General features: G+C 39.6%; 1 protein-coding gene across 3 annotated transcripts in view; it reads left to right on the top strand.

The window, feature by feature from the left end:
• The first annotated feature begins 7,433 nt into the window (after window positions 1–7,433).
• NAA35 (N-alpha-acetyltransferase 35, NatC auxiliary subunit) overlaps window positions 7,434–19,706 on the top strand; it is a 96,174-nt gene continuing 83,901 nt past the window's right edge. The window contains exons 1-3 of one of the 3 annotated variants that reach the window (XM_058695553.1): window positions 7,434–7,560; window positions 8,413–8,541; window positions 19,478–19,511. In XM_058695553.1, the coding sequence (XP_058551536.1) occupies window positions 8,418–8,541; window positions 19,478–19,511 (158 nt within the window). In that variant the 5' untranslated portion in view covers window positions 7,434–7,560; window positions 8,413–8,417. Of the gene's footprint in view, window positions 7,692–7,908; window positions 8,010–8,412; window positions 8,542–19,477; window positions 19,512–19,706 lie in introns of those variants that run through there. The other 2 variants (XM_058695554.1, XM_058695555.1) reach the window with 2 other exon arrangements.

Below are 19,706 nucleotides of genomic sequence, written 5' to 3'. Positions count from 1 at the left end.
TCAAAGTGTTCACATGTGCCTGACAGGTAACCCTTAATTAGACCTTGTGGCATCTCCTGTGCACCAGGAAGGGAAAAGACTGTTATCTCTAACAGTCATGGGAAGCCAAAGCAGTCCTCCCCTCTACCTATCCTGACCTTGGCAGGCATTTCTAAGGTATGTATATTAATCTCCAAGGGGCCTGGAAGCCCCAAGAGAGACGAACATGAACAAGATGGAGCATCAAAGATGGCGTCAGTATTGTCAGCACTCCTACACCGGGACTATAGTAACACAGCAGAGTAAAGAATATTCTTCAATGAGCTAAAGCCATTAGGGACAAACATGTGGTTCTTAATTTCTTTATTAAGGAAAAGTTTTATTATGGGAAAATTAACCAGACAAAAGTAGAGAGAATAATACTGTGAGTGGTTATATCCATAACCATCTTCCACAATTATCAACACATCTTATTTCCTCTCTCTGTTTATCCCAACCCACAGGATGATTTTGAAGGAAATACCAGGCATCATATCTTTTCACTTATAGATATTTCAATATGGGTCTCTTAAAAACCAAAGGTTTTTTTTTTTTTAAAGATTACTACAATGTCTTTATACCATGTAAAAATATTAATTTCTGGATATCAAATATCCAGCCGCTGTTTAAGTTTGCTCAGTAGTTTCAAATTCTTCTCAGTGTATGTCAATTAGGATCTAAAGTTTATCTAATTCATAAAGGTTTTTTTTCCAGTATTTATTGGTGTCTGCTCTGCTCACTTCCCTTTTGACAGAAGTTTTAGAGTTTCAAGATCTAATGGATTAGTCAATTCATTAAGGGAATTCATAAGAAGTCTACATATGTAGTTAATCCTTTTGTTAAGTAAAAAATTCACATGATAAAGTTTGAAGGAACTGCTGAGAATCATTTATAAAAAGGAATTATGAAAAGATTTTTTACAATGAAAAGACTGTAATAAGTTATGTAAGTCTTATTACAGGGATAATTGAGGGGCACCCAGCTGGCTCAATCAGAGGAGTGCATGGGTTCTTGATCTGGGGGATGTAAGTTCGAGCCCCACATTAGGTTTAGAGAGTGCATGGGTTCTTGATCTGGGGGATGTAAGTTCGAGCCCCACATTAGGTTTAGAGATTACTTAAATAAATAAATTTGAAAAAAAAGAAAAAAATGAATGAATTGGGCTTCATGAAAATTAAAAAAAAAACTTTAAAAAAGAGGGATAATTGAGAGTTGACATCTCTCTCAGATTCAGTGAACCACTCTCCTGATTTTTCTCTTGCTTTGGTCTTTATTCTCAGAGCCCTTCCATAGGTTCTCTTCCTCTACCTGCTCTCAAATGTTGGGCTTCCTCAGCACTCCATTTTGATCCTACAGTAAAACCTTGGTTTGTGAGCATAATTCATTCTGGAAACATGCTTATAATCCAAAGCACTTGTATATCAAAGCGAATTTCCCCATAAGAGATAATGGAAACTCCAATGATTTGTTCCACAACCCAAAAATATTCATATAAAAATGATTACAATACTGTAATATAATACAAAATAATAAAGAAAATACTAAATAAAAAGAAAAATAAACAAATTAACCTGCACTTACCTTTGAAAACCTTCATGGCTGGTGTGAGGGAGACAAGAGAGAGAGGAGGGTTATTATGTAGGAAGATTTTCACTGTGACTAACAGTATCACTGTTACCTACTGGCTCAATGGAATCTTTCTTCTTTTTGTGCAACGTTAACAAGGAACCTATCCAATGACACTTGCTTTTGCCTCCTTTTGAGGATTTCTCGGAAATGTGCCATTGCATTGATGATCACCCACAATCCCACAGCAAGAGAGAGAAGAACCATTGGCTCAGTTGTGATCATGTAATGTTCAGCTTCACGTACTACTTGTATTGCAAGACATTGCTTGTTTATCAAGTTAAAATTTATTAGAAATGTTCGCCCATCTTGCAGACCACTCACAGAACAAGTTACTCACAATCCAAGGTTTTGCTGTACTTCTCTCTTGACACCATCCTCTTATGGTGTCTCAATAATACCCATGGTACTAAATGACATCATTGTTGATAAATTTGACTAAAAACTACTTTCATGTAGCAAGTATAAAAGAACAACCAAAAGCAAAGTAAAAAGACATGTGACACACTGGTTTAAAAAATTGCAACGTAAATCCTTACAGAGTTAATGGTGAGAGCTTCTTAAAAGTAGAGAAGAAAATAACCAGTAATCTACAGGAAAAAAAAGGCTAGAGATAAAAACAGACGGATCACCAAAAACGATATAAAATTCACTTAAAAAGATAAAGAGACTTTCTACCTCATTTGTGATAAGAAAATGCATATTAAAACTACGCTGAGATACCATTTTTATCATGTAGCCATATGGCAAAACTCTAAAAGTTTGACCCTATACTGTGTTGATGAGGCTATGGGAAAATGAGTGGTCTTGCATGTTGCTGGTGGACATTAAAAAAGGAACAAACTTGGGGCACCTGGATAGCTCAGTTGGTTGAGTGTCCAACTCTTGATTTCAGCCCAGGTCATGGTCTCGTGGTCATGGGATTGAACCCCGTGTCGAGCTCTGCACTGGGCATGGAGTCTGCTTAAGATTCTCTCTCTTTCACTCTGCTCCTCGCCCCTGCTCCTGCACTCACTCTGTCTATAAAATAAAAAATAAAATTTAAAATAATGTTAGAAAAAAAGGAACAAATTTGATAGAGGGGTATTTGGCAATATAAAATTACAAATGCATGTATACTTAGACCCCAAATTCTGTTTATGGGATACACTGGCAAAATTGCGAAAAGACATAGGCGCAGAGCTTCTCATGGTAATGCCATCTATAATGGTAAAGCCTGGAAACAACCTAAATCTCCATCAACAGAGAGCTAGTTGAATAAATTATGGTACATTCACTCGGTGAAGTTGGGGATTATTTATTTATTTATTTATTTTGAAGTGATCTCTACATCCAAAGTGGGACTCAAACTCATGACCCCGAGATCAAGAGTCAGATGCTTTTCCAACTGAGGTGTCCCTGGGACTCCACTTTTAGACTATCAATCCAGGACACAGCCATATCGGGAAAAAAGACATATACAGTATACACACATGTGTTATCACTTTAATATTAAATTATGAAAACTGGATGTTTATTTGAAACTATTCTGTATTGAATTTTCTGTTACTTAAATGCTGTTATTTAAGCAAAACTACAGGACTAGTTAACAGTGGCAATAAGCGATGGATGGAAACAACTAATTAAAAATGTGTGAGAAAACATGTCATTTATAATGACACATTACAAGCATTTTACAGAGGATAATTATACATTATCCTCTAATACAGAAGTTTATTTTAACTTTTTTTTTTTTTTTAATTTTTTCAACGTTTTTTATTTATTTTTGGGACAGAGAGAGACAGAGCATGAACAGGGGAGGTGCAGAGAGAGGGAGACACAGAATCGGAAACAGGCTCCAGGCTCCGAGCCATCAGCCCAGAGCCTGACGCGGGGCTCAAACTCACGGACCGCGAGATCGTGACCTGGCTGAAGTCGGACGCTTAACCGACTGCGCCACCCAGGCGCCCCTATTTTAACTTTTTAAATAACTTTTTATTGGATTTCTGTGTATCCTTTTACTTTTTTTCTTTATGCAGAGGTATAGTTGATACACAATATTACATCAATTTCAGGTATACAGCATTGTGATTCAACAAGTCTGTACATTATGCTATGCTCACCACAAATGTAGTGTCCTCATACAAAGCCATTGAAGGTATCATTGACTACATGCTGTACCTTTTATCCTCATGAATTATTCATTCCAAACTGGAAGCCTGTATCCACTGCCCTTCACCCATTTGGGCCATTCCCTTGCCCTCTCCCCTCTAGCAATTGAGAGTTTGTTCTCTGTGTTTATGGGTCTGTTTCTGCTTTCTATTTGTTTATTGGTTTGTTTTTTAGATTCCACATGTAAGTGAAATCACATGGTATTTGTCTTTCTCCATCTGACATATTTCCCTTAGCATAATACCCTCTAGGTCCATCTATGTGGTCACAAATGATTATTATAGCTGGGTAATATTCCATTGTGTGTGTGTGTGTGTGTGTGTGTGTGTGTGTGTGTGTGTGAGTATCACATCTTCTTTATTCATTCATCTATAGATGGATACTTGGGCTGCTTTCATATCTTGGCTATTGTATAACTATGTATTCTTTTTTAAAAAATGTTTTAATGTTTATTTATTTTTGAGAGAGAGAGAGACAGAGTGTGAGCGGGGGGAGGGGCAGAGAGAGAGGGAGACACAGAATCCAAAGCAGGCTCCAGGCTCCATGCTGTCAACACAGAGCCTGATGCAGGCCTCGAGCTCACCAACCACAAGATCATGACCTGAGCCGAAGTCGGACACTTAACTGACTGAGCCACCCAGGTGTCCCTATACTGTGTATTCTTGAGATACATAAGTATAAGACTTTTAAAAAGGAGAATTAAATACAATAGAACTAACTAAACTGATTTTACCTATACTTAATAAAAAAAATAATGCCATGTTTCTTTCTGTCACATGGAACAGTAGGGTATTTTTACTCTGTTTCCTTTTTTTGAAAGCATTTCTCTGAACTGCCTACAGGCTTTAGGACATCCTTAATTTATTTTATGTAGTGATAAAACTAGATACACTCAGACATAAAGGTCACTTTGGTAGCTCTGCTTTTATCAAACTGATGCTACACTGGTTCCTTGTATCAATATAAAGTAATCATATCAAGCTAAATTTCCTTTCAATATTAATGTTTAAGCATGGAATACTTAGGATTTTATGAGTCAAGATTTAGTTTCATAGGAATTTGTTTCCAGCTGGGCAAATTGCCCATCTACTCTATATTTGTAGACATGTTTAGGTAGACAGACTATTTGTCGATCAATTACTTTACATTCATTTATTCATCATGTAGTTTATCTAATGTCTAAAATATTCATCCTTTTTTAAGACTCTGAGGCATATGGGATGTCATCATAAATTAAGCCTCTCAGGGAAAATCATTTTTATTTTTATTTATTTTTTTAAAAAATTTATTTTTTGGAAAGCTCAATGGGGGAGGGGCAGAGAGAGAGAGAGAGAGAGAGAGAGAGAGGAACAGAGGATCTGAAGCAGGCTTTATGCTGACAGGCTTACAGGAGGAAACCCAGTGTGGGGCTCGAACTCACAGACCACGAGATCATGACCTGAGCCCAAGTCGGCCGCTTAACCGACTGAGCCACCCAGGCGCCCCAGGAAAATGGTTTTTAAAGAGGAGAGGTAATTAGAGCTTGTGAAAATTAACTTGAATTTCAGGTAAATTACAATTTTAGTAAAGAAATTAAGAAAATCCTTTTTCATTTGGCTGCCTTGTTCTGGTGATTTTTTTGTTGTTGTTTTGTTTTGTTTTGTTTTTGAGTTCTGAAGCAGTCTTATTTCCAAACATTGGTGGGAGTTTTTGTTTTTCTGTTTTCTTGCTATATCAGTTTTTGTCACAATCTACACATAATACTGAATAACTCAGATGCAGTCAGTTCATCCTTTTCTAGATTTCTTATGGCCTCTGCAAAGTTCAGCAAATGGTTTTGGAGAAACAGTATAGATTTTCTTTATTGTAATTCTGCCCTATATTTTCATCCTTAGTGCCTTTAGTGAGAACCTACTACCTGCCAACCACCACCCTAAGTGAGGTGGATATAATTTTGTTCAAAACTGGCAAAGCTCCTGCTGTTATAAAACTTATTATTCTGGGGGCGCCTGGGTGGCGCAGTCGGTTGAGCGTCCGACTTCAGCCAGGTCACGATCTCGCGGTCCGTGAGTTCGAGCCCCGCGTCAGGCTCTGGGCTGGTGGCTCGGAGCCTGGAGCCTGTTTCCGATTCTGTGTCTCCCTCTCTCTCTGCCCCTCCCCCGTTCATGCTCTGTCTCTCTCTGTCCCAAAAATAAATTAAAAAAAAAAAAAACAAAAAACTTATTATTCTGTAAGAGACACAAAGATTACTTTTTACTTTTTTAAAATGGCTGCTGTATAAGTGGCTACTATAATCAAGAAACAACATTTCTATCACCTCAAATCATCTAGCCCTATTCTAGTTAATCCTTCCTTGACATCTAGGCACTCAATGCTCTGTTTTGTCAGTATAAATTGGATTTTTATTTTTAAGAGTTTCATATAGGGCCGCCAGGGTGGCTCAGTCAGTTGAGCGTCTGACTTGGGCTCAGGTCATGACCTCACAGTTCCATGAGTTCGAGCCCTGCGTTGGGCTCTGTGTTGACAGCTCAGAGCCTGGAGCCTGCTTCAGATTCTGTGTCTCCCTCTCTCTCTGCCCCTTCCCTGCTCATACTCTGTTTCTGTCTCTCAAACATGAATAAACGTTAAAAAAATTTTTTTTTAAGTTTCATATAAATGGAATCATATTCTTTTGCTTATGCTTTTTATTGCCTTTGCTCAACATAATATTTTTTTGCGATTCATGATTTTGCATGTCAAGTAGTTCACCCCTGTTTGTTGGCAATTATTATTCATTACATTGTATGGATGAGCGATAAGTTTATCCATTCACCAGTAGATGAACATATGGGTTTCCAGTTTTGGATTATTAAAAATGAAGCTATGAAATGTAAGGTACAAGTGGACACATATTTTCATATTCTTAAGAAAATACCTGGGAGTGGAATTGCTAGATCAAATGGTAAGTGTATGATCAATTTTCTGGTAAAAGACAAACTGTTAAAAGTGATTATACCATTTTGCTTTCTCGTCGGCAACAGGAGAGGTCCAGTTGCTCCAAATCCTTGTCAACATTTGGTGTCGTCTTTTAAATTTTGGCCGTTTTAATGGGAATTAAATTAGTGGTAAAGATGTGCTTCTTACTCGTGGAAGTCTACTTGCATAATCCCACTTTAAAACTGATCATTTTGTTAATTTTAAGAAAAACGTAAAATATTTACAAGTCTCAAAGAAAATGGCTTGCCTCTAGATATTTCGTTTCTCTTTTCCCCCAAGAAACCTCCAGGCTCTCTAGGAAACATAAATCCTGTGTCAGGCAGCACTAGCTCGATGAAATTCACAGCCAGGCTCTTCCTGCGTGGCCACAACTGCTAAGGTCTACAAATATTGTCCTTGCTTTTTTCCCCCCCTTAGCGGTACCTTTCTAAAAATATCCCACGGAGCCCATCTGGGACAGCTCTGAGACCACCCCCTCTGGCCCCACCCCTCATCGGGACCCGCCCACTGCCCGGGACTCAGCTTGAGGCAGAAGGAAGGTAGCTTCCGGTCTCGCGATTGGCTCTAATCCCGCGAGAAGAGAAGACGGCTGCCGTCGGCGGCGGTGGTGAGGGAGGGGGTGTGGCCGGGGTATGCGAAGTCCCCAGGAGTGAGGGAGAGGGGGCGGGGTCGCGCGCACCCGGCGTACGCATGCGCGCACGCGGCCGGTCGGGCAGGGCTGAGGGGAGGGGGCGGCGGCGGCAGAGGCGGCGTCGTTATTTCCGCGGTTTGGACGGTGCGTGGCGGCGCGGGCGGCCACGGGAGAAGTAGGTAGGGACCGCCAGCGCAGAGCCATTGAAACTCCCTCCCTCCAGTGTCCTAGAGTCGCAGCCCCCCGTGCGTGTGGCAGACCCTGGGACGCCAGGTCACCCTGGGGCCCCGGCCCTCCCGCCGCGCTTCAGGTAGGAGCTGCAGGCTCCCCCGAGTCCGCTGCCCGCCAAGGCCCGGGCCTTGCCGGGTGTTGCCGGGGCGACGACCCGGCACCGGGCGTGCCCGCCCTCCCGCGCGTCGACAGCTCTGCCCTTGCTTCCGTGCCCTGTGGGGCCGGGGCCGGGCCGGGCTGAGCTGACCCGGGTAGGGCGGACGTGGGGCGGGTCCCCGCCTCAGGTGCGCCGCCACCCTGGCCCGGGTGGGTTGGACCCCGCGAGGCGCTCCCGCACTCCGTGCCCACCGTGCGAGGCTATGCGGGGGTCCAGGTCGGCCCAGAGAGTTCCGGCCAGGTGAGGGACCACCCTGACTTGAGTAGTTGCCTCATGGGCTCCCGGGCTGCAGGAGGGGACTGTGAAGAGTGTCTTGGCCATTTGTGGCCAGTGTGGAAAGTTGAAAGCTCTGGAGTTGGTTCTGTTGGGGCCAGTGGTGGGGCGGCTTGTGATTTTTCTTAGATAGTGGGAAGGCAAACTCTTAGAGCCCTGGTAGGTGCTGGACTATTAGTAAATGAACAGCGATAGTGTCCGTGTAAGATTTAGTTGCATTAAGGTATTTTCCAGTACCATCTTCAAACTCGGATGAGGTCTGGCAGTTTAGTAAGACTTCCATCGATTACTTCGGCAAACACACAAGGATTGCAAAAATACCCTTGCCTTGAAAGCCACAATCTCTTTTACACCAGTGTTAATTTTATAGGCATTATGGTCATGAAAGCTTCTGTAGAAGATGATGATTCAGGATGGGAGCTCAGTATACCAGAAAAGATGGAAAAAAGCAATACAAGCTGGGTGGACATAACCCAAGATTTTGAAGAAGCTTGTCGAGGTGAGTTTGAATTTTTGGATTAGAAGCTCAAAATCTGGGAAAAGATAAAATACAATCTTGATTGTGATTTGTGGACTAACTCATTAAATGTAAGGAAATCAACAGGTAAGTGTGCTTTATCAAGTTTGTTAACCACACGTATTCATTCTCTACCTTCTGATTTTAACTTTCATTCAAAGCCAGTCGGTATTTGATATCGCATGAAATACAGATCTTGAAGCAATTTCTTCAGTTTGTCTAGCTTTAAGTAACAGAGTGGAGAGTACATGGCAGTAATTTCAAACTGTGGAAACATGAGTTGTATGGAAGTAAAGACGTTAGTATTATTGTATGTTTGAGGTTTGTAAATGATCGAATCACATCATTCCCTGTTTAAGAGCCTTCAGTGGCTTCCTGTTCTGTGTAGAATAAAATCCGTATTCTGTCCCCATGGCCTGTATGGTCTGGTGCCTGCCTACCACTGACTTCGTTTTTGTACCACTGCCCCACTAGCCTCATTATGTTAGTCACAAGGTCCTTTTTATGTCATTAAGTACACCAAGGCAGTTTCCCTTCAGACCTCTGTATATTTCCTTTTCTGTGTTTTAAACTCCTTTGCTTCCAGGTGTTCACGTAGCCAGCTCCTTAAATGTTACCTCTCCAGTGAGGATTTCTCAAAACAACCGGTCTAAGCAGAGTTAGCCCCATTCTCTTCTGTACAACTCCACCTCAGTTGAATTACTTGTTTTATTTTTATCGTAATACTTAACCTACTGTCAGAAACCGTCATTGTCAGTTATTTCTTGTTTATTGTCAACCTCCCCCACTGGAATGTAAGCTCTGTGAGTGCAGAGATCTTGATGTCGCCCTAGCATACAGAACATTTCCTGGCACATTGTAATAGTTTAATAAATGCATAGGCATAAATGATTAGAGAAATGAGCATACTTGTTGTCTGAGAGGAAGGAGCCTTAGGGAGAGACTGAAAAGTGAAAGAAACAAATGGTAGAGTGAATTTGAAGAGGATGAGATCAAGAACATAGAAGGGAAATTAACTTTTGGGTATAGAATAAGGACATACTGAGACAGGAGGAACTGAGGTTAGGATTGGTGAAGAAACATATTTCTAAGTGGATGGTGAGGAATGGTGGAGGGATGCACACCTGGACGGCTTCTGTTTCCTTACTGAATGAGTTAAGTTTCTCATGCTGGTGAGGAGGCGTGTTTAGTGCTCTTGAGAGGAAGAGTAGAGACTTGGAGCAGCTGAAGGTGGAAAGAGAGCCAGCTGAATATAAGCAAAATGATAAATCATGTGCCTGCCCATCCACTGTTTCGAAATAGGTGTCCAGCGAAAGTATGCGTAAGTGAGATAGTGGAAAGAACATTACACTGGGACTAATTGGGGGACTGCTCATATCTGTGTATCCAAGGGAGAGAGAAAGAAGTCTAAGTTACAGTGTAATTGTTGTGCCTAGAGATCTTAAACTATTAAGTGGATCATACCCATCATTTTGCACTGATTATTTATTTATTTACATTTATGTATTTTTGAGAGAGAGAGGCAGAGCACAAGTGGGGGAGGGGGAGAGAGGAGATACAGAATCCAAAGCAGCCTCCAGGCTCCGAGCCGTCAGCACAGAGCCCGAGGCAGGGCTTGAACTCACAAACCATGAGATCATGACCCGAGCTGAAGTCGGATGCCCAACTGACTGAGCCATCCAGGCGCCCCTGCACTAATTTTTTTAAATGATCTATATTAGAGGGCTGTCATTCTGAACCTAAATGGGAAAGGTTTTATGAAGTTCATAAGGCATGAGTTGGGCTTTAAAGGAGTGGTCGAGTTTCTATAAGTGGATGGGAGGGAATTATTCTAGACAGATGAACCATTACAGCCAGAGTTCAGTGAGAGTTTGATGTTTGAGGAAGAGTAAATAATTTTGCTGCTTCATGGAAGAAACCTTGAATAGGCAATATGGCTTAATACCTGTTTCAGTGGGGATTGAGAGGGGGTAGCATGTCATTTTGTTGCCAATCTCAAGCCATTCTGTTAAATCTTCCATAATTAGCTCTTGCTTTGTCTCAGGAGGCACAGGTGTGAGGCATTCTTGAAACTAAAAAGTTAATGTAGATTTAGGACTTAAAGGCTGTTGGCAGTTCTTGAGCCTGTGGTATTAATAATTTGTTTTCTTTTCCTGAAATAATCAGATTCATGATGTCAATTTATTTTTGTATTTATTTAATGTTTATTTATTTTTGAGAGAAAGAGAGCTCACGTGAGCATGTGCATGTGGGGGAGGGGCAGAGAGAGGGGAGAGAGAATCAGAAGCAGGCTCAAGGCTCCAAGCTGTCAGCACAGAGCCCACCCGGGGCTCAAACCCATGAGTTTTGAGATTACGACCTGAGTTGAAGTTGGATGCTCAACCAACTGAGCCACCCAGGCGCCCCTCAGTTTATTTTTTAATAGAGTGTGTTGGGGGAGAGAAGCAGGGGAGAGGGGGAGAGAGGGAGAGAATCTCAAGTAGACTCCACACTTAGTGCACAGCCTGAGGGGGCTCGATCCCACAACCCCAGGATCAAAAGTGGGACACTCATCTGTCTGAGCCAGCCAGGTGCCCCATGGCGTCAATTTAGTTTAGACTTTTGTTCTAGCAACTTTCAGAAGACCAAATTTAAAACAAATATTCTTAATACCTTTTAACTGTTGTAGTGGTCTCTTCAGTAACACTGTGATGGCATTTGGCTAAACTATGGTGATTTATTTATTTATTTTGGTACTGAGAAAACAATCTGCATAGTGATCACAGTGTTCTTCATGCACATTTCTACTTGTTCTTTTAGTGGCTCATCAAACTCCTCTGGATCAAATTGTAACTTTCATCACTTCCTTTATCTCCTGTTAGGCAGAGGGCACACATTCCCTTGACATTTCCTGTATCTGACATTAAGGCCCTTGGCTTTTTTCCCCCTGAAATTATTTTGAATATATGGTGCCATTATTGTTACTTTGCCTGATATATAATATATTCATCTAAATAACACCTCTGAGCTTTGCTTCTCCAGGAAACTTTGCCGAATTCAAACCATCTCTGCTTCCTATAAAAAGCTTTTGATCTTCGTATTTCATTTGGTTGTCTAAAGTTAGGTGCTTTCTGAATACAAACAAACCCTCAATTTAGAAATTTCACTTAAACACAGAAGATCATAAAACGTACGTTGCTCCTTCTACCTACCAGATTCCCTTCTTCCACACACTCTGTGGATAGCCAACAGCCTCTCCTAGAATGATGATGCCTTCAGGTGTCTAGAACCCAGAGGTAATCCAAGGTTCGTTATCATTACTTCATTCTTTTTGAGCTTTAGTCTATAAAGACATGGGCCCTTCCTGTCATCCCATCTTCTTATGTCTTTGATGGCTTCACTCATTCCTCATTAGTCTGTCTTTCTCAGAGACCCCACTGTTTAAGGCCTCTTCTCCCGTCCTCTTTCTTCAACCCTTGCCCATTGCTTTTCTTCAGAAGACTTCTTTTATTGATTTCTCTTCCCTGTTTCAAAACCTAGGATTCTTAAACTTCTTTCTCTTCCTTTCTATATTGTCTTCTCTCATTCAGAACACTTGTAGGTGCCTAATATATATTTGTTTTAAGAATGAATGAATATATTAAGGCTGTGTTTCTTCAAATCAGAGTATCTGGATCTCCTACTTCAGAAATTTTAGAACCCCTGCATTACATTAAATGGTATCGTTTGGGGTGATTGCCTGAAACTAGCTTCATTATGAACATAAGATTGAGCACTGAAATTGTAGCAATACTTGATTATAAACCTTATTATCCAGTTGGTTTGCAGTATGCTTCTGTAATCTTTTTTTAAAAAATTATCGAACTGATTATATAGCATTTAACAATTATCGTAAAAAAAATATAGACTCCTCCCCTGCTGAATTCATAAACCCCAATTTGAGAATCATTGTTCTAGGAATTTGCTGTTTGTTAGCACATTATTCAAAGATAAAAAAAAAAAAAAAAAGATGGATGGAAGTTGTCTTGGTGAAAGATCTGGGCACCCTGTAAAATACTTTTTTTTCTTTAAGTGATTTTGATTTTGGAAATGAAAATTATGTTTTCCTTGTTCCATCCTATCAAGAGTGTTTTCAGTTGTAAGGCATGGGGACTGGGCAGCGCTGGTAATTGTGGGTCACTTGAGATCAGCAGTTCTCCACCAGGGATGATTTTGCCCCTCAAGGAACACTTGCCAGTGTCTTGCAATGTTTTTGGTTGTCACAGTGGGGGTGTGGGCTGTTACTGGTGTCTAGCGGGTACACAGCAAGGATGCTGCACAGGGTAGCCCCCACAAAGAAGTAATTATTCTGCACAAAATGTCAATAGTACTGCATAGTTCACTCTGTTTAGATAACTTTCAAGAATGTTCAACTATCATTTACCCTTTCTGACCCTGGATTCTTCAGGAAAGGAACATATGGATACTGGATGTCTTAACACCTCTAACAACTAGCATTAACATAGAGCAAGCAGTGGGAAGAGAGTGGGACCGTTGATACATTTTGAGGGCTCTTCTGCATTGTTGAATGCATCTTATCAGATTTTCTTCTTAATCAGGTGGGTATTGTATATCCTCCTTTACGTTGGGAGGTTTGGTTAACAGAAGAGGTGTCCTCAGAACTCACCACTTTCCCTCTTTGAGGTGGTTATTCCAGTATTCATAATTATAGATAGCATGCTTCTATTGTTATTTCTTGATTCCTCGCATTCCCAATTTGAAATCACGTATGTACCTCTACCCATATAGTTATAGCTACACTATGGATAAGCAAATATTACCTATTGTGGAGTCAAAGAGTAAAGCTGTTATTTTTCCTTCCCGCACAGTTTTGTTATATACAAAAAACTCTTATTCAGAATCTTTGTAGTTATCATTAGTTCTACCTTAGATTGTTCATTTGTCTTAAGCTCCTTAAGACATTCAGATACTTCAGACATCGTATTGTTTTTCATCTCTTTGAAGAAATTTCTCCTCGAGCCTCTTACTTACTGCTCCAGTCTGAAGCTTTGTACATAGTGTGATCCTGAGATCATCAGCCTGGGGTTTCTTACTTTAATATAGATTAGACATCTTTTTTTTTTTTTTTTAATTTTTTTTTACATTTATTTTTGAGAGACAGAGTAAGACAAAGTGAGAGTGAGGGAGGGGCAGAGAGAGGGAGACACAGGATCAGAAGCAGGCTCCAGGCTCTGAGCTGTCAGCACAGAGCCCTACGTGGGGCTGGAACCCACAGACCGTGAGATCATGACCTGAGCCGAAGTCGGACGCTCAACCGACTGAGCCACCCAGGCGCCCCTAGGTTAGACATCTTTTTTCTCCTCTTGAGTAAAATGCATGGGAGATACAATTTTTTGAGGCTCTGGGTGTCTGAAAATATTTTTATTTTATCCTCCCACTTTATTGATAACATAGTGTGTCTGGATACCTTTAAGAATTTTGAGGGCATGACCCATTGATGTTTTTGCTCTGATTTTGCTATTAAGTAGTTTGATGACATTCTGATAACTGAGCTTTCCTATGTAACCTTTTAGAGTCTTCTGTTTGACCTCTTATACAGACCTCTCATAGTGGCTTGCCTGGTTGATGACTCTGGGGTGTTCTTACCTTGTCTGATCCTTCAGTTCTAAGAAACTTTCTTTAATTACTCTATTTCCTATCTATCTATCTATCTATCTATCTATCTATCTATTTATTTATTTATTTATTTATTTATATTCTCCTTACAAAAGGATACCTCACCAGATATTTGCTGGTGCCTTAATCTTGGACTTCCAGCCTCTAGAACTGTGAGAAATCAATGTTTGTTGTTTATAGCTGTCCAGTTTATGGTATTTTTTGTTGCAATAGCCTGAATGGACTAAGACTCGCTCGCATCTTCCAAACCTACTGATTTTTTCTTTTCCACTGTAATGTTTTTAAGACTTCTTTTCTCAGAACAATTCCCCCCTCCCCTTTTTTTAAGTAAAATGTCCTGGTTTTGTTTCAGGGTTGCACCGTTTTATCTCTCTAAGGATAATAGTTCTTTTGAATTTTCCTCTACATAGTGTCTTTCTGCCAACTTGCCTTTTTGTTTTTCAAGTTTGTTTCCTTTATATCTTTCATATTTGAGGATTACTTCAGATACCTAAGATTTCTTTGTTGTCTGAGGGTGGGAGACCAAAAGCCAGTGGGAAGCTCTGTATTTTTGAGTGGGACTTACTGACGTGGACTTGACTGGTGCTGGTGCTCTGACTTGACTGCCTGTGATTTAACAGATAAGTGAGGGAAGAGATCTGGGGTTTTCACATACTCACTTAATGCCCCCTCTTTCCAGTGTTCTACCCTGGCCTTCAGGTAACTTATGTCCCTGGGGACGTTTTCCCCCTCTTCACAGAAAGTCTTCAGTGTTACGTGTGGGGAAGGGAGGGCGGTTGTCCTGCTCTGTACATTAGGACAGGGCTCTGCGCTGTCTGCTCAGTTCCATGTTTTAGCCTCCCTTTATCTGTACTTTTAGAGGCAAATGGTAGGTCATGTTTTGGGCTTTCTTCACTCCTGCTTTTTAGGATTCGGTTTTCTTGAGTTTGCTAAGGAACTACTTGTCTTTTTGTTTCCAAGTTGTACTATTACACTATTTCTGTACCTGTTTCTCTTCTTTGGAGTGTATACCTTTCTTAAAACACAAACACACACATACATACTTCCTTTGGTTGTTTTAATGAAATTTCTGGAGGGAATTAAAGGTAGTTGCCTGTGTTCAATTGGCCACCCTTACCCAGTGGTAAACCTCCGTCATTTTGTTTAAATATTACTATTACAGTGGTATTGGATTTCGATTCAGTAGGGTATTCATAAGGATCCTAGCTGGGAACTTAACCATCATTTACAACGTTATGGGTAGAAATTTTATCAAAGATCTATAACGTCAGTTTACACATGATCTCGTTTACAAGATGATAACATATATGTATTTGCGTTGTCACATAGGTGCATGTTTTTCTTTTGCAAGATAACGTTTCATCCAAATGAGCATATGCTTCAACTGCTGCATACCCAAACTCCACCACAAGTTATGATTCATTGTTCATTTCCAAGGCAAAATGAATGATGTCCTCAATAAAATGTTAGGAAATTCTGTGACCCACAAAGTTGAGTTAAATTTTCTCTCACAGCAGATCCATTCATACTTTATATGAGAGTGAGGATAAAAGAAAAAGATGATTGTCAAGGTAGTCAAAACATTTGAATCATCAATTTTTCCTCATATCTAATTTTTTCCTTTGCTTGGAGTGGTTTAAGCTATGTACTACTGTACCTATTTAAGGCTTTAACTTAAAAGTAGAAGTAACTACTTTTTAATCATTGCGTTAACTTAGTTCAGTGGTTTGGTGCGTCTGTAATCCCTAGGATCATCAACAACATTTCCCACAGCATGCAAGATCAAAACAATTTCTGTAGTAGTACTAAAATGTTAACTTGCCTTTTTGACTCTCATTCTCTTATTAGTAGTCCAGAGACTACATATGTTATGATGTCATTGTTCTGACTGCTAATGATAAATGTAAAACATTATCCTTCTCGCTAAGTCTTTTCAGAACTGCTGCATAGTTGGATAAGACCCAGACTACTCAGGTCTGTAGTGCTGTAGAAGATCATGATTCCATGTCCAGGTGTTGATCATGCAGTAAAAGTGCTTGCACTCTGCTTAGTTGAGCAAATTTTCAAGCTTCCTGCCTATAGTTTACTGTGATCTGATTCCTGGTGTTCTAAGGGACCATACTGAGAGTCGGCTAGTTCAGCAGTTCATTTTACAGATAAGGAAACCAAGGCACAGAGTGACTTGGTTCAAGGTCTGTGGAGTGTTTTTCTTTTTAAGTTTGGTGAAGCTATTTGGTACCCTAAATCTACCATAAGTATTTGATAAATTATTACAGCAGTTCTCAAATTTCTTGATTTTGGGACCCCATTATACTTTTAAAAATTATACCTTTACACTCAAAAATTGTGTGTTTCCATATGGATATGGATATAGATGTTCATTAAAACTTAAAACAAATTTTAAAAATACCTCCCAATTGATTTAAAAACAATTATAAACCCATTCCATGTTAATATGTTTTTTGATGAAAAATAAATTATTTTTCAAAAGAGAATAATTTCCAAGACTAGAGTTGTTTTATATATATTTTTTTTTTTTTTTTTTTTTTTTATTTATTTTTGGGACAGAGAGAGACAGAGCATGAACAGGGGAGGGGCAGAGAGAGAGGGAGACACAGAATCGGAAACAGGCTCCAGGCTCCGAGCCATCGCCCAGAGCCCGACGCGGGGCTCGAACTCACAGACCGCGAGATCGTGACCTGGCTGAAGTCGGACGCTCAACCGACTGCGCCACCCAGGCGCCCCGAGTTGTTTTATATTTTTGAAAATCTCTTTAATGTCAGCGTAATAGAGGGCATCTGAATTGCTAATCTGTCTATATTTGTTGGAAGTATATGAGGTAAATCTGGCCTCACCAGATATATAGTTGAAAAACAGGAACCTTTTCAGATAATTGTGGATATACTTCTTTGATATTACAGTACAACAAAACTTGACAGGTGGTAGTTTCTTAAAGATCAGTTGTGATATGGAATCTGAAGATCTGTTATCAGTGGACTTTCCATTCTCTCTGCTACATTAAAATCCATTGGTGTGCCTTGAACTTGGAATGCTTAATTTTGGAACGTGTGTCTCCATTTGGAAAATATTGGTTCATTGACTTAAGCATATCTTCTAAATGCTGATATATAATACTGAAAAGCACATTTGTTAATATTACCACTATTATCAGAAAAGTCTTTTTTGATATTGGGAAGCTATCAGGTTCGCAGTGGTAGATATGTTTCTCCAAATTCTAAGTTTTGCTTACAAGCTCGAATTTTATCATTGGCAACACAAAATTTCAGTTTTTCTTAAAGCAACAAACTCCTTTCCAAGAAAATGGCATATTTTTAAGTCTGAATAAGTATAGTTTGTCATTTGTTCTTTCAAGTAAAAATGGTGTTCCATTGTAATTGTGCAAGTGCTTTTCCTTACAATAACAGCTTACTTTGATATGCAGCAGACGTGTTTGTTTATATTTCTTGTTTTGTCAAATAGAATATTTAAAAGATGTACTCAAAGATTGAGACTTAATCAGGTAAATCAGGACCAGCGCTAGAATGAAGTGAGGCACCTAGGGTGGAAAACTTAAGAATTCACTACCTGAGGGGCACCTGGGTGGTTCAGTCAGTCCATCTCTTGATTTCATCTCATGGTTTGTGAGTTTGAGCCCCATATCCAGCCCTGTGTTGACAATGTGGAGCTTGCTTGGGATTCTCTCTCTCCCTGCCCGTCTCCTGTTCATGCTCTCCCTCTCTCCGTCTCAAAATAAGTAAACTTAAAAACAAAAACAACTCACTACCTGAAAGTGAGTTCATGCTTAAATTTCCCGCAGGAAATGCTTCACTTGCTGCACCCTGGTCCCAGCCTTGAGATTAGTGATTTTACTGCTTCATTAAGGACTTAAGTGACATTTAAAAATGTTATCTTTTTAACTGCAAGTGCTTGGAGGTAAAAAAATACACTATTTAGCTTGGGGGCCACTGTCTTAATTTGTGGTGAAGCTAAAGCAGTATAGCCCTTGTTGCTTTTTTATTTTTCCCTTTATGCTGTTGCTCTTGTATTATCAGTGCAGATGTCAATACAATGAAAAAGAAAATGTTGTAATATTACTGTGAAAGTAATTTTAATGTTACAGACACCTGCGTTCCCAGACCATCTGTGAGAACTGCTGTTATGTTCTGTCATACTATATCGTAGTTTTTGATATGCTTCTCATTGATTTATCTGTTTTGTTACCTGGAATTGTTAAAAATGAATGTTCTTTAACTTAAGATCAGTAGGAAGGGTACAGTTCGGAAAACAGGGGCTTTGCATCTTTTACCGGATTTGACCATCAATATTTAAGTTACTTAAAATGTTACAGTAGTAGTTCTCCCCTTCCCTGCACATTGGGATTTTACCTGTAGTGGTTTAAAACCATTGCAGAGGGGCCACCCCTAGAATTTAATTGGTTTAGGGTGCTGCTTGGATGTTGGGATTTTCACAGGCTCCAGAGTTGATACCAACATGAAGCCAAAGTTGAGAACTGCTTTCTAGAGGATGAATACTGTTTTGATTAGCTGTTTACTCAGGTGTTTTCTACATTTAAATAAAATGGAATTTCCTTTTTTTCTTTTTTCTTTATATTTATATTTATATTTGGGAGAGCACAAGCAGGGAAGGGACAAAGAGAGAGGGACAGAGGATCTGAAGCAGGCTCTGCACTGACAGGCTGACAGCATGAGCCCGATGTGGGGCTTAATTAACGAACGTGAGATCATGACGTGAGCTGAAGTCAGACGCTCAACCGACTGAAGTGCCCCTAAATAAAATGTAACTTTAAAAAGTAGCTTTGACACTGTTCCTGGGACAAAAAAAGGTTAGATTATGACCCCAAGCGATTTAAGAAACAACTTAAAAGTGGTTTAAGAAAGTTAAAAAACAGCAGTCAGTTCTGTGAAAAAGCATAGTTGGGGGAAATTTACTAGTGATATTTTAAAATGAGGTTGGTAATTCTGATTGGATTTTTGTGGCCTGTGGTGGGTTGCTTGCTAATTATTAAAAGTTCAATTTATAGGGATTAAATATTCATCGTGTAGAAGGCATTATGTTAGTAATGGAGTAGAAATAATGTCTTAGAAAATGAAGTTTAAAGGAATGAAAGCCCATTTTCAAACAAAACTGTTTTGTTTCTTTTTTTTTTCTTAGAAAAATTTAAATATATATATATTTATATATATATAAAATTTAAATATAAAGACGGTGTTATTCAAAGGATTTTTCTGTTTGTTTCTTTTAGAATTAAAGTTGGGAGAACTGCTTCATGATAAGCTGTAAGTATTTGAAATAGCATAGTTTAATATTTCTGGGGTTTTTTTGTGTGTGCAATAGTATTCCTTGAGGCCTGGGTAATACTACATTTCAAAGCTGTAAAAATAAAATGAATTAGAAATCTATTTTTAATCTTGGTGAGCTGTTTTGGGGCAGCTGACCTTAGTTTTGATATGAAATGGTTGTACCTGGTAAAA

The sequence above is a fragment of the Neofelis nebulosa genome, chromosome 12, assembly GCF_028018385.1.
Source record: "Neofelis nebulosa isolate mNeoNeb1 chromosome 12, mNeoNeb1.pri, whole genome shotgun sequence".
Classification (NCBI taxonomy): Eukaryota; Metazoa; Chordata; class Mammalia; order Carnivora; family Felidae; genus Neofelis; species Neofelis nebulosa.
This window is presented reverse-complemented; position numbering and strand designations above follow the sequence as displayed.